General features: G+C 48.1%; 1 protein-coding gene across 2 annotated transcripts in view; it reads right to left on the reverse strand.

Moving 5' to 3' along the window:
* The window catches only part of LOC146072782 (hepatic lectin-like), a 69,683-nt gene that overhangs the window by 12,400 nt on the left and 42,338 nt on the right, over positions 1–14,945 (reverse strand). For both annotated transcript variants that reach the window (XM_083179975.1, XM_083179974.1), the window contains exons 2-4: positions 11,585–11,695; positions 7,651–7,713; positions 4,904–4,951 (exon numbers count right to left, since the gene is read on the reverse strand). In XM_083179975.1, coding sequence (XP_083036101.1) covers positions 4,904–4,951; positions 7,651–7,713; positions 11,585–11,695 — 222 coding nt within the window. The remainder of the gene's footprint in view (positions 1–4,903; positions 4,952–7,650; positions 7,714–11,584; positions 11,696–14,945) is intronic.

Genomic DNA, 14,945 nt, shown 5'->3' on the forward strand with positions numbered 1-14,945 from the left:
AGGAGACACACATGCCCCCACAGTGCCAGAGGAGACACACATGCCCCCACAGTGCCAGAGGAGACACACATTCCCCCACCAGCAACTCACCATTGTTGCTGGGCTTGGGGGTCTGGGACAGACAGCCCTCCTGCTCCCCCGGGCCGCTTAGCCAGTCACTGGCTGCTGGCCGCGCTGGATCACAATCCACCTCCTCCAGGCCGCCCTCCTGCGCTGGCCGCGGCTTCCAGAGCACGGCCGCGGCTACAGGAAGATGGCCGCCGGCCTCCTGGACTGAGGACATGTCCTCAGTGCAGGGGGCCGGCGGCCATTTTCCTGTAGTCGCGGCCGTGTTCTGGAAGCCGCGGCCAGCGCAGGAGGGCTGCCTGTGCCTGGAGGAGGTGGATGGTGAGCAGCGTGGCCCGCAGCCAGTGACTGGCTAAGCGACCCGGGGGGCACATGGCACACTGCCCCCCGGCCCAGCCTGCCCCTGGTCTAGCGGGACCTTCACATGGCACAGCTGCACATCTAAAATTTTGGGGCGGTGGTGAGGGGGCAAATTCACTTGTGCGAGGCCACGCCCCTGTTTTGCCGCAGCTACCCCTCTGCCTGTGGGGAACAGACGCTGACAAGCGGGTCGCAGCGGGGACTCCCAACTGCCGGGTGGGCCGTGGGAACGTCCCAAAAACAGGGATGTTCCTGCTGTAAATGGGACATTTGGGAGGTATGGACCTACACAATAAAGAAGTCATTGGGAACATGGCATGGTGCCATTTTCTGGAGACCTGCACATGCACAGTACAGAAGTCATTGGGAACATGACGCGGAACCATGGGTCCTGCATTTAATGGCTGTAGAACAGCTGCAGATTTTAAGTGACGGACAGTCTGCAGCCATGTGGAGGCACAGAGAAGACGGCAATGGCCTGTTTCAAAACCGGAAAAGAGATGCCTCCATTTATTGGCAGTGCCAAAGCTAGTATCTCTGTCTTGTTATAGATATTTTCTGGCCTCTTGGTAGAAACTGTGGTGTCCGGCTGTGTGACCTAATGGGTCACGCAGCTGGTCTCTTCTGCCGCAATTGATCCAATGCCACAGCCAGCCCCCATACATGAGGCCGACTTGCCCGAAGGACAAGTCGGACCTAATTTCCCCTGAGCTCCCTTGGCAGCTACCAGGGAGAGCTCACTATGATTTGGAACTTGATTTTTTACATGGGGTAAATCGCATGCGATTTATCCCATGTAAAATTCCTGGGGAGCTACGGGGGCAGGAGAAAAAAAAATACCTGGGCAGCTTGGGGTCCAGGGTCTGGACTGCGTGAAGCGCCTGGGAGCTGTGGGTGCAGCGGTGGAGCAGGCAGTCTGCAGTGTCCGGGAAGCGCTGAGTGAGAAGACACTGCGGACAGTGGCAGCAGAATTTGAAAATTCAAAAGATAGGCTGGCCACGCACCTGGCCCCGTGTCTCTAGCCCCACAGGAACCGGAGATACAGCCAGATAACATGGGGCCGGTAATTACACCCCCCCCCACCTGGTTCCGCTGGTTGCCGGTTCACTCGCTGGTGTCACACAAGCTCGGGGCTTGTCTCATACAAACCCAAATCGCCAGAGATTTCGATGGATACTGGTGCATTTAGGACAGTTGATTCTGGAGATATTCCAGATATGTAATTTTAGAATTTCTAAAAAGTTATTTCATTTTTGGATGATTTCAAATGGCTGGCCAGGCAAAAACACACAGAAACTTGCCTCTCCTGCAGAACGCCGTTGTCCCCAGGTTTCCAGCATTTCAGGGGCCGAAGATATCGGGGATCAGACAGAGCTTGATTTACCCATACTTAACATGGGAGATGCACCCGCGGGTCCCAAGAGGTCGGGCCTGGTGTCGTTGGAAAGCAGGGGCTGAGGACTTTCCAATCGGCACTCTGGGATCCGGGGTTCTGGAGAAAATGGGCTTCGGGGTCTGCAACGGACCACCAGTGCGTGGTGGCTGACTGGGAGAACCGAAACGTTTGCGGCTATGTCCCGCTGAATAAAAAGTCAGGCTCCTCAAGGTCACTCACAACTGTTCGTTTATCAGTTCTGCTATCAATTATTTTTACATGAAATCCTGTCCTGCACAGAACACAGATTGGCAGCAGGAATTTCCTGTAGGACAGGAAAAACAACTCTTATCAGCTGATAACAGCATTTCCATGTCTGATTGTCTACAAGAAAATGGCTTATTATCAAAAAAAGAGTTGTGTTTTTATTTCCTAATCTGGGATTGAGCCCTATACTTCTTATAATATGGTTATGATTTGTCCAACATGTTCAGCTACTATTCACCACAGGCAGCCTGCTATCACTGAAGGCATTGGGGAAGCTTGGTGACCGCTCCTCCACTAGCAAGTACCAATCATGTAATGTGGATATATCTGTAGAACTCACAACACAATGGTAACAGGATGGTGGATAAAATAGGGGGAATAAGGGAGGACCATCATTGCTATTGCGATCAATGGTTTTACCTATCGATGATCATCCATTTTCATTGACTGATTGGCCTGTGGACCAATCAGAACATGGAAGCGGGGCTTCACGAGTGTCAGGGCCAGAGCTATACTCCATGTCCCGGCCATTTGGACAGAAAAAAAAAAACTATTCCGTTACGCTTGCCATTGATGGAGGGATCTCCCCCATGTTTTTTCATTAGACAGTTCTGACTAGAGATTATTCTCCTGTTAGATACCATGAATCATTACAACCTGTCACTATCTCTCAGCATTGAAGTCTGTGGATTTTGTCACTTTATGAGTACACGTATACCCGTAACAGAAATACATTGTGTCCCTACAGTACTTCACACAGAGGAAAGTTGTGGTTCAGCAGTTGGGCAGTGCTAGTAAGGACCAGAGGAGGGTCTGCAGCACAGTTCAAATTTCGGTACTTGTTTCCTAGCAGGGCGCCCAGATTTCCTACGTACACTCAGTAGTTAATTTAGTTAATTTATTCACTGCACCCTGAGTGAAATCACATGCATGGCCCTTTTTTGTGGTGTGAGATGTGAGACTCCACGCCGACGTGGATAGTGGGGGTATGAAAAGGTCGGAGGACGTGTTCCTCTGCGCTCGCCACGCTTCGAGGTGAGGTGGAGAGTTGTGCTGTTTTAGGTGTTTTACTATATGAACTACTGAGATCTCATCTCATCTCTTCTGCGATGCGATTTCACTCAGGGTGCAGTGAATAAATTAACTAAATTAACTACTGAGATCGCATCGCACACATCGCAAGGCACAAAAAGCCATGCGATGCGATATGCGATGTGATTTCACTACGCAGAATAGCCCACTAAGCAAATAGCTTAGTGGGCGCCCTGCTAGGAAACAAGTACCCAAAATTCAAATAGGGGAGCCATACCAACTGCCACTAACCGCTATTCCAAACTGAATCACTAACAGTTGGTGTTTCTCCCCTATTTGAATTTTGAACTGTGACTGTAGAACCTTTGGGTGGGGTTGTAAGTTAGGCCATGGTTCTGTGTAGTGTTATAATCGCTGAGTGTAATAAAGCATCCTTGCATTTTAAACATCTGTTTCGCTGAGTAATTCTGTATATCCTCAGGGTAATGAGTGAAGGCTCTGCCCAGACAGCTGGTAATTTCCAAGAGCAAAACATTTTCCTGATATAAATAAGAGCAACAAGGACGGTAAATGGTACAGGGCTGTTTATGGAACTATTTGTCTAGTGTGTGGTGTGCAGTCACAATGTAATTAGCATTGGTAGGAGAGTGCGGATTAACACCACAATGGCAGAGCTGCTCTGCTATTTTGGTGTAACCACCTTGGATGGAGTCCCAAAGCAGCCATACTGTGTGGGGAAATAAGGGAGACGTTGGGTGCTGGAATGACACACATTAGGGGGTCACACATTACAGGTGAGACTTTGCTGACAATACATCAGGCCTTCTTTCACAGACAATAAATCCACAGTGATGCCTCTGTGGGCACCAACTAGACGCATACCTAGACACCTGGTACCCCCCACCAAAAAAGTTCAAGCCCCCCCCCCCTTCTTATGATGCTCATTGTCAATCCTGCCACTGCCTCCGTTCTACCACAGCGGTTCTGCTCATTGCCACCACCTCAAGAATCCTTAAAAACTGTTTCCTTTGAGGTGTTGGCCATTTTGGGGAGGGACATTTTCAATTGTGGAAGATGCAATGAGACTGCAGGTCCCAGCAGTGGTGTAACAATAGCCCCTGCATAAGGGGGCTAAAACGGGAGCGCGCACCCGGCGATTTATCGCTGGTGCGCACTCCAATCGCTGGCAATATGGTCGCCAGCGACCATATTGCCAGCGATTTTAGCCCCCATCGCCCCTGTGTGTACACAGCTTGTCTGTACATGTGCGTCTTTCACAGGCTATTACATAACTCCCATTGATATTCCTGTCTTGACATGCATCTATTTATTTTCATATTCACCTTCCTTTATCTGGTCACTGTGTTCACTTCGTCAACAAAAACAACAGTTTCAAACACACAGTAATATATTAAAAGACTATATAAAAAAAATATGAAAAATAAAATTACAATATTAATACAAAAAATATATGAGAACATTTAAAGAAAAACCCATTATGTTGCATTATATAGAGAGATATAAAAAATATAGGTAAAAATAAAAAAATAAATAGGAAGCATTAAATATGTGATTGTTAATTTATATACTGGGAAGAAAGAAGAAGAAAAAAGATAGACTGGACAATTATTATTATTATTATTATTATTATTATTATTATTATTATTTATTTTTAAACCATAATTAAGCAGACATTTGTGTATTTTTCTTATCACTGTTTCCCTATTAGGGAGTAGGGAGGAATTTCCAGTCGCAAAGTTCACATCACAATTTCCTAAGATTGCGTTACATTCATTCGCTTACTTTTTGCAGATGCTTCCAGCTGGTTCACCCATGAATGAAGCTCCTGGACTGCAAGAGAAAAAAAAAATCATACTAATGCTGCCCATACATATGTGAGATATTGCATGCAATCATTCGATTTTGGCCACATCTGGACGATAAATCGAATGATTGCATGCATTTTTAAGGGGACATTTGACGGGATGTTGCATCGATAGATATTATGTGCTGCACATAGTTTTTATCGAATTGCATGAGCAATCGCATGTGGTTTTTAATCAGAAAGCATGCAGAGTGAATAGGTATACCACAGGATGGAGGAACCATGGCTCTGGTACATTAGTGCAGTTCAGAAAATAGTGTCAAAATAGAGAAAAGAAAAATAAATACAGTTATGGTGCGTACACACGGGTGCAATTTCAACACATATCGCTGGGAATATGGTCGCTGAGCGACCATATTGCCAGTAATTTGTGTGTGCTGTCGGCGATGAATCACCGGGTGCGCGCTCCCGTGTGCAGCCCCTGATGGTCGCTGGTCGATCAGCTATTTCCCTGCCTCTTCCCCCGGCAGAGTCTCCTGATGCTCAGTATATCTCCCCCGTGTGTACGGGGCATAAGGGTAAGCAAGTGCGAGACGCAGGTGTAGAGGGACATATACAATGCAGAGAGAACAACTGATGTGGAATCTAGCACACTGAAATGCTTACAGAGAAAATACGACTAGTAATATTCGGTTGAAGAGAAAGTAGTGGTTATGAGCATAGGCCTTGTATAGGTGAGCTAGTTAATTGATAAGAAAGGTGTTTCACCACAGGTTATGGCCATCAATTACCCCTTTCACACAAGAAAATGCAGGGACCCACCCGGGAATATGGCCCAGAAACCATGCCGGACCATTCCCGGGTTGGCCCCTTTCACACCAGAAAAGTCCCTGCATTTTCTGGTGTGTGAAGGAGGCGGATAGGAGGCCGGCAGGAGGTGGGGAGGAGGTGGGCAGTCGGCGGGATGGCGGTGGAGGCTGGCAGGAGGTGTGTAGAATACTCACCCCGGTTGCTGGTCCTACGTGCAGGCCAGGGATCCACACGGGCGGCGGGTGCAAAAGACGGGACAGCCAGCGGATGAAGATGACGCAGCTCTCCGGTGCCCTCACTGCCGCCGAAGAGCTGCGTCATCTTCATCCGCTGCCTGTCCCGTCATTTGCGCCCGCCGCCTGTGTGGATCCCCGGCCAGACAGCACACGAGGACCGGCAACCTGGGTAAGTATCCCCTACCCCATTCACACTGGCCAGGTGCCCGGGTTAAACTCAGGAACAACCCTGCTCCACAGCAGGGTTGAAATCGGATTTTGGCCCGGAAACCTTTTCACACCTGCGCTAGTCGCGGGTTGTTCCCGGGTCCAACCCGGGAAATTATGCTGGTGCATACCTCCCAACTTTGCCGGAGAAGGAGCTGGGACACTGTTGATGCGCTCCGTAGGCGCGCCAAAAGTTTGAGGGGGTATGGCCTAATTTCGCATTTTGACGCTATGGGGGCATGACCCAGAGGCTCTGTGAGCCTCTAGCCATGCCCCCTGGTCGCAGGAATAGGCGCTGTGCGCATGCGCACAGCGTTTATTCCCCGCTGTTTAGCAGCCGACAGGGGGGACTCCCAACAGCCCCCCCTCACCGCGGGACACTGCCGGCTGTGGGAGGGACAGCGGGACAGGCCCTGATAATCGGGACTGTCCCGCTAAAATCGATTAAGGCTCTAGGAGGCCCGGGGTATTTAAGACAAGGGGACCTAAGGACTAAAGAAACACAGCATACATGTACCAAATGTACACACACATAGCATACATACATGCACAACATATATATACATAATCACACAGTATACATACATAAATACATGCATACATATGTACACAAACACAAATGCATATATACATACATACACACACACACACACCACAGCACATATGTACAACACACACAGCATACATACACAGAACACAACATACACAAAACACACAGCATACATACCATACTTACCATGCCTACCAGACCCTCTCCATGAGGGAGAAAATGCTCTGTTCCTGGACTTCCCTGGTAATGTAGGATTGCCATCACCTGTGGGGAGCTAGGTAATTGATAAGAAAGGTGTCACCACAGGTGATGGCAATCCTACATTACCAGGGAAGTCCAGGAACAGAGCATTTTCTTCCTCATGGAGAGGGTCAGGTAGGCAAGTATGATACATACACAACATATAATACTCACACACACAAAGAACATTCATACATACATACATACATACATACATACAAGCAAGCACACAGAGCATACACACAAAAACACACACACACACACACACACACACACACACACACACACACATACACAGAATATAACACCAAGAGAGAGAAGGACATGAGGAGATCTGGAGTCTGGAGTTTCTGCTGCAGGGGCCCCTAAGAGATGGAGTGCCCAGAGTAACGTAGTACCTGACCCCCCCCCAAATGTGGCTTTGTGTAACAATAGCCCCCAATGTGTCTTTTGGGTGCTGGGGGTCTGCAGGGGATATTGTTACAACCCTGCCTGGACCTGCAGACTTGTCTGCTGTCCCATTGTGCCTGCTTCCACTGAAAATGTCTTTCCCAAAATGGCCACCACCTCAGAGGAGACAGTTATTAAGGATGCTAGGGGAGGCAGCGACCATTTTGGGATGGGCATTTTTAATGTGAGCAGGAGGGTCAGACCCATCCCATTTGCTTATGAATTGCTTTACCTGTTTTGTTATGGAGATCAAGTTCTGCCTTACTGACTGTCTGAGACGTACTGGGTGCAGCAGCTGTAAGAAGAAAAGCGATTGCTAGTTATTGATGAATATATTGCTTACCTTATTTATCAAGTAACTTACAGTGTTTATCACAGGGTTGCCGACTTTTTCTGTCTCCTCTCCGGGAGTAGCCCGGAGAGGAGACTTCCAGCTGCAGTTCGGGGGGCGGGGCTTGAGCTTTACATCATTAAGCCCCACCCCCAGGATGTTAAATACCCCAATTCATAGATCTCCGTGGAGGGGGTGGGGCTAAAATGACGCGATTTTAGCTCCGCCCCCTCCCCTGAGACCCACAGATTGATGCATTTCAATCCAAAGGTATGGGGGAAGACGCCGCAATCGGGGGGTGGCGTGGGGGTCCCCCCGGAATCCGGGAGGGTTGCCCACCTTTCCGGGGGGCCGGGATGGCCGGGAGGAGGACCCGATTTTCGGGATCCTCCCGGTAATTCTCACTGAGTACTCTTCTGCCCAGCGGCGCTTTAACAGAGGAGGGGCCCATGTGGTCCCCCTCCTATGTGCACTACCGTAGACTCTGGCTTTGTGCCAGAGTCTACTGCGCATGCACAAGTCTCCGTAAACATGGCACCTGCCATGTTCTGGAGACTAAAATCAGTATTTTGCAATTGCATGGTCACCATTTTGTCAGCCTTTTTAGCAGAGATTGCAGCGGCAGGCGCAGGACTCCAGAGAGATAAGTATTAAAAGATAGGTGCAGTGTGTGCTTTGCGGGCTCCCCTGGGATCAGGGGCCAGTGTACACCGCACATATTGCACCCATAATAGAAACACTTATACTTCTCCTATGTAAAGCATAAGAAATTTAGCTGCTGCATATTTACTAGAGATAAGTGGCCACCTACCGCGATTAGGCTACGCCCCCAAAATGTTTAGGGGGGGGGGGTTGACAAAACACTCAAAGTCGAGGGGGGAGTGTTATTGTCTGTCCCCACCCCCTCAGCAGCAGCATACCTACAGCATGTGCTATGTTGGCAGTAGGCTCAGCATGAGCTCTCAAGCTGTCAGTGAGCTGCTCATGCTGAGCCTGCTGTCATGCTGTAGGTAGGCACGGCGACAGGGGGGTCAAGGGGGACAAAGAGAGCTCCCCCTGCTAAGCTGCCCGATACCCCTGTCAATTAGATGCCCAGACTGCTCACTGCTCTGTCGTCTTGGATGCGGGGGAGGGTGTCATTGTGCGCACCGCACACTGATTTGACAGTTGGGGGGTGGGGTGTGTAAGTGGACCGCACACTACCTGGGGGGGGGGGTGTTTGGTGCGTGGACTGCCCACTGATTTGTCGGATTGGACGGGGGGGTTTGGGTGTGTGTGTGCGGACCGCACATTGCATCTGTTGGCTCGGTGAGGGGTTAGCAGCTAACCGGTGGCTGGCTAATTAAGGAGTGGGAGAAGCATGAGGTGCGCTCTCCTCACAGAGGGAAGAAGCCAGCAAGGGTATCAGGAGCAGCAGAAGCAGTTGCAGCAGTGATTATTGATGGAGGCATTACACACTTCAGGGGGCAATCTGCATAAGGCACTAAAGGGGGCATTCTTCATATGGGGCATTCTGTATATGGCACTAATGAGGGAATTTTGTTTATAACTCTACAGGTGGACACCACAACTCCCACCCTCCCTCCCTGCTCCACACTACTACTCCCACCCTCCTTCCCTGCTCTGCACTATAACTCCCACCCTCCCTCCCTACTTTGATCTATTACTCCCACCCTCCCTCCCTGCTCCGCACTATTACTCCCACCCTCCCTCCCTACTCCGCACTATTACTCCCACACTCCCTCCCTGCTCCGCACTATTACTCCCACACTCCCTCCCTACTCCGCACTATTACTCCCACCCTCCCTCCTCCGCACTATTACTCCCACCCTCCCTCCCTACTCCGCACTATTACTCCCTCCCTGCTCCACACCACTACTATGCTTGATGGGGAGGGGGGCCCCAGAAATATCAGTGTATGGGGCCCCAAGATTTCTGTTGATGGCCCTCACTGTAGGTGTGCTGCTGCTGCCCAGGAGGGACGGAGGGGGAAGGTGGGGATGGAGGGGGGCTGGACCAGGGCCCCCGTTGGGGCCCTCCAGCAAGCCCTGATACAGGATCAGACTGGGCCACAGTAGAACAGGGGTAACACCCAGTGGGCACCACTGCCTGGGTGCCTATTTCCTCATCTAAGGATAAGGTTCAGGGTTGTGCACTTTAGTACATACTTGTCTACTTTTGACCAGTGTCAGGGAGGTGGGATGTCTTGTTCCACCCAAAGGGCATGTCTAGTTCCATATATGGGCGTATATGTGCTTAAATGCTTGCTGAGAGATATTTCAAGATAACATTGGGGCAGATGTATTAAGCCTTAACAAGAGATAAATGCAAGGGTGATAAAGAGAGATAAACGTCCAGCCAATCAGCTCCTTACTGACTTTTTTCAAACACAGCCTATAACATGGCAGTTAGCAGGTGATTGGCTGGATGTTTATCTCTCTTTATCACCCTTGCATTTATCTCTTGTTAAGGCTTAATACATCTGCCCTATTATTAACTATATATTTAGGAAAAATATTGATAAAAACATTGCTACATGCAATATTAGATTTATTGGTTTGCAACACTCAGCACAATATATAATAATAAATGTGAAAAATAAATTCCATATGCAATTTAACACAGTATACATTCTAGATTTTAAAACTTTGAGTTGTCCTTTTGAGCCAAGTTGTTATCTGTTGTCAAATTCTAAGTTTCTAAAGGCCCCCCACACATTAGTCTGACTTTTACTAAGGACAAGTCGGACCTAATTGTCCCGGCAGCTCCCCGGGACGGGTCGCACATGATTTGGCACTTGATGTGCCAATTTTTGCATGTGATAAGTCGCATACGATTTATGAAATACAAATGAATGGGCAGCCACTGATTGGCTGAGATTGCTTTCAGCCAATCACTGATTGGCTGAGAGAGGTCTCAGACAATCCGTGGCTAGCCATTCATTTGTATGGGCTTTTTTTTGTGCACCTACTGCCTGGCTTCCCCTGCCCAGCTCCCTGCTCCCCTCACCACCCCCCACCTGCTCCCTCTGCCCAGCTCTCTGGTCACCGGCATCCCCCACCCACTGCCGTCCCCGGCTCTGGGCTGCACATAAGATTTAGCAAATCTTATGTGCAGCCCGTCCGACCTCCTGACTCTGATTAGATGTGCCCGGGACCACGCATTGGGACGGACGGGATGTCTACACATGCAATTTGAGACAATTTTACGGCCCGATTCATCCGAATTGGGTGAAATCGTGCCCAAATCACGTAGTGTATGGGGGCCTTAATACTAATACTACTAGGCAAGCCGGGTCGCACCTGGGATTTTGTACCTGGATCTGACCTGGCTTGCAAACCCTACCCCATTAGTGGCATAAAGCAGGACAGGTGAAATCATCAGGAGGTGGGGTCGGCGCTGGGAGATGTTTTTGAGTTACCTATTTCCACTGCCCTAGACCCAGGAGCATCTCAGGTAACTCCCTGGGTAGGAGACCAGGGTCAGTCAACTAGCAAAAAACCTGGGTCGGTGCGCGTCCCCACGCAAAATCCCTGGTTATTTTTGCTAGTGGAAAAGGGGTATCATAAAACATTCTCACCCCCAGCTCCCACAAAACAGCATTAACAGACACTGAGTTAAGAACACTGCTATTACACAGTCGGTCTGATTCAGCCTGGCTAACCATGGTACATACGCTGTTTAGCAAGCCCATAAGTACCGTACTCCGCTCCCACACAGATCACATCGCACAGCACATAAAGTATATGATGTCCGTACTTTTTGAACTAGATTGTCGCTCTGTGTATGGGCGGCATAATAAGTACAATAAAGAACATGAGATGAAAATACTTACTTCTAGAGAAGACCATAATGAACAGTGCCAGGATCAGGACATACAGTAACATGAGCAGCCCATAGGTAATCCATTCAGGCTTTTTTCTGTAAAAATAATACCATCCGCTGGCTGAAATGAGAAGACGCAACGGTGCCGATATCAGCTCTTATATATAAAATTCATTGGTCTATTGATTTGTTTGTGTGTCCAGTTATGCAAATAGACACCTCCACACTGATTGGGATGAACCCGATGGGAGGTAGTTTAGTTAATTCCTGGCTGTTAGGGTCCCGGTCAGACCTACTGTTAGTGTATGCTGGCAGGGCCGGCGTCACCACTAGGCAGCTTTAGGCATTTGCCTAGGGCATTTGTCTAGGGCACCGGCCACTAGAGGGCGGTAAAGAGCTGCAGGAGAGCAGGAAGAAGAAAGCTCTGCGCTGCCAAGTACGGCACCTGACCCAGAAGTTCGTACCAGCAGGGAGCAGGTGAGCCCTACGCCCAGGGCTATTTTTCAGTAGGCTCCAGCGGGAACTGAGGCCCTTATTCTAGTTCACTCTTTCTGACAAAATATTTCTTAGATGGACAAAACCATGTACACTGCAGGTGAGGCAGGTGTTACTTGTGCAGAGATAATTAGATTTGGGTGGGGTTTTACACCTGCCTCACCTGCAGTGCACATGGTTTTGTCCATCTGAGAAATATTTTGTCAGAAAGAGTGAACTAGAATAAGGGCCTCAGTTCCTGCTGGAGCCTACTGAAAAATAGCCCTGACTACGCCCCCCGCCCTCAAATCCCCCCCCCCCCACCCTGCCTGCATCCCGCCCGTGGAGCAGTATTAAGCCTGCTGCCTTCCCCCTGTGCTGGTCATCAGAGTAAATCTTTGGCGGGTTTAGCTGCTAGACAGCAGTAATCCGCTGCAGGTGCCTGCTGCCCCCCCTTTGCTAGTCAGCCGCAGAGAGGCGTGCACCCACCCCCCTGTAATCCGCAGGTGGTGCCTGCTGGCAACCCCCCCTCCCTCAGTGAGCCTCCCCTGTGGACCAGGTCGGAGCAAGTGAGGGGGTAGGGGCGCGAAGGCGGACGATCGCCTGGGGCGATGACAGGACTTGCACCGGCCCTGTATGCTGGGCATAACTTTGAACGGGGGAGTCTGTTCTGAGCCTTCCGCTGGATTGGTTTGTGGGAAAATGTACAGGATGAATCAAGAAGCAGGAGACTCCTGCCATACACTACTGTAGTCAACCCTGCCATACACTACTGCAATCTACCACAGCAGTGTATGGCCATCTGACCGCCTCAGAGCATGCGGCCATTTCCAATTGTAAAGCGCAACGGCATATGCTGCGCTATATAAGAAACTGTAAATAAATAAATAATAAATAAATATGTGATGTATCGCATGCGACCCTGTTCCCCGTCTCTGGTCTGATGCACATGGGACCTCGCTTCAGACCCAAGGGGGATGTCAAACACATCTGATTTAAGCCAATTTCTCATCCTGATCCGTATATGGATTCTTAAAAATGCTTGTTCTTACACCATCCATGTCGGAATAGAGGGAGAATATAATAGTGTGCTGAGTGGCTGTGGTTTATATGGTCCATATAGTGTTGATAAGTCACAAGGTGGACCACTAATGGTTGACATTGATTAGGTCAACACCTAAGAATAGTTGATGTACACTATGACGACATTGAGATAAGGTTGAGGCAAGTAAAATGTCGACATGAACATGGTCGATGCAGGGAAATGACAACATTTTTATGGGTTTTATGTCTGCGGAATATATGTGCGCTATATAAATAACTGTTAATAAATAATATGTCAAGTGTAATGGGCCCCATACATCAGCAATCACAATTTATGGATTTCCAGATACAGGGATTTTTTGGCCAGATAAATGGATTTTACAATCTATCTGACTTTGCCCACACATTATAGATTTATTTCAGTGATCGGCAGATTTTTCCATCTAAAGATTGCATCTTCATATCTGGAAATTGCCCAATCGATTGTCATTTCAGCTGTTCATAATGTAAATAGATGAAGAAGACGAATTGGGAATGCCCACACATATAAAAAAGATCTGCAGATAATACCAGATTATTAAACATGTTTGAAAACCTGATTAAGGAATCGATTGGCGATTTTGATTGGGATTGCCAAAAGGGGGAGCCCACACATCTAAAATTAATTGTGGCAATCATCTCCATATCTGAAAATTGTCACAATTAATTACTGATGTATGGGGCCCTTTGGCTGACATTTAATAGGATGAGATTTTATCGCATATTTTCAAATAGCAAATTTGTTTAAGAAATCAACATTTTAATGGAATGTGAATTGAGGAATGAAAAATGCGATGTCATGCGATAAAGTGCAAATTTTATTAATGAAAATATGCGAATTAATGCACATATGCGATTTGTTAGACATGTTAATGTGCTTTTACCACACCAGCATAACCAGACCCAGGCTCAAAGAACCGATCCTGGTTTTAGAAATTCAGGTGACAAAAAACATAGGGGTTCAACAGGATTTCTAAAACCAGCCCCAGGCTCAAGAGTCGTCCTGGTTCTCAAAATATGGGGGACAAAATGAGTAGGGAATCCCAGTATTTTGGCAACCAGCACCGGGCCCAAACAGCCAACAGGGTAATGCCACAGCTGAGATAAACTTTTCACGCAAGTTCCCCCGGCCAATGCATTCATCCCTGTGGCTGGTCAGAATAGTTTGGGAAAGAGGAGGTGGGGTTGAAATCTGCACACAAAGGAGAGTAACCCTATATTATATGGGTATGTTCCGCTGGGTTACAACATATGTTGTTAAGCGGGGTTCTATCCTACCAACTAAATGTAATCAGAACAAAGAAGACGAGAAGGGTAGTTGTACGGACGCACACCAAAGATAATATGAAGAACTGTTTCTTATATATTCGTTTTAGAGTTGAATTCTCAAAAAGTGGGGTATCCTCCATAATCTTTAATAGTTACAGGATATGGGATACACCACCAACAAATTGCGAAATTAGAGAGGTTAACATTTCTTAAGACTTACAACATATATACATACAGTGAAGTGAGTAAAGATTGAAAAATATTAGGTGATATAGACTTTAAAATGTAGGCAGTAGGGGCTGGGTGCGATAGTATTTATTTCACACTGGGATTGTGTCTGGTCAGACTGTAGTGGAGATTCTATTGCTATAGACGTGTGTTTTACAATATTCTGTAGTTGTGCCTGTATTGGGTTGTTTGACACATATAAGGCAGGATATATATATATCGGATGCGGAGACTCTTACAGGGACCCCAAATTAGTATCCATATGGGTGGCAGTAATGTTGGTATTGGCTTGAATGCCCTTTGCACAAAATACACTT

This window comes from Crinia signifera, chromosome 4 (genome assembly GCF_055691185.1).
Source record: "Crinia signifera chromosome 4, ASM5569118v1, whole genome shotgun sequence".
NCBI classification, from domain to species: Eukaryota; Metazoa; Chordata; class Amphibia; order Anura; family Myobatrachidae; genus Crinia; species Crinia signifera.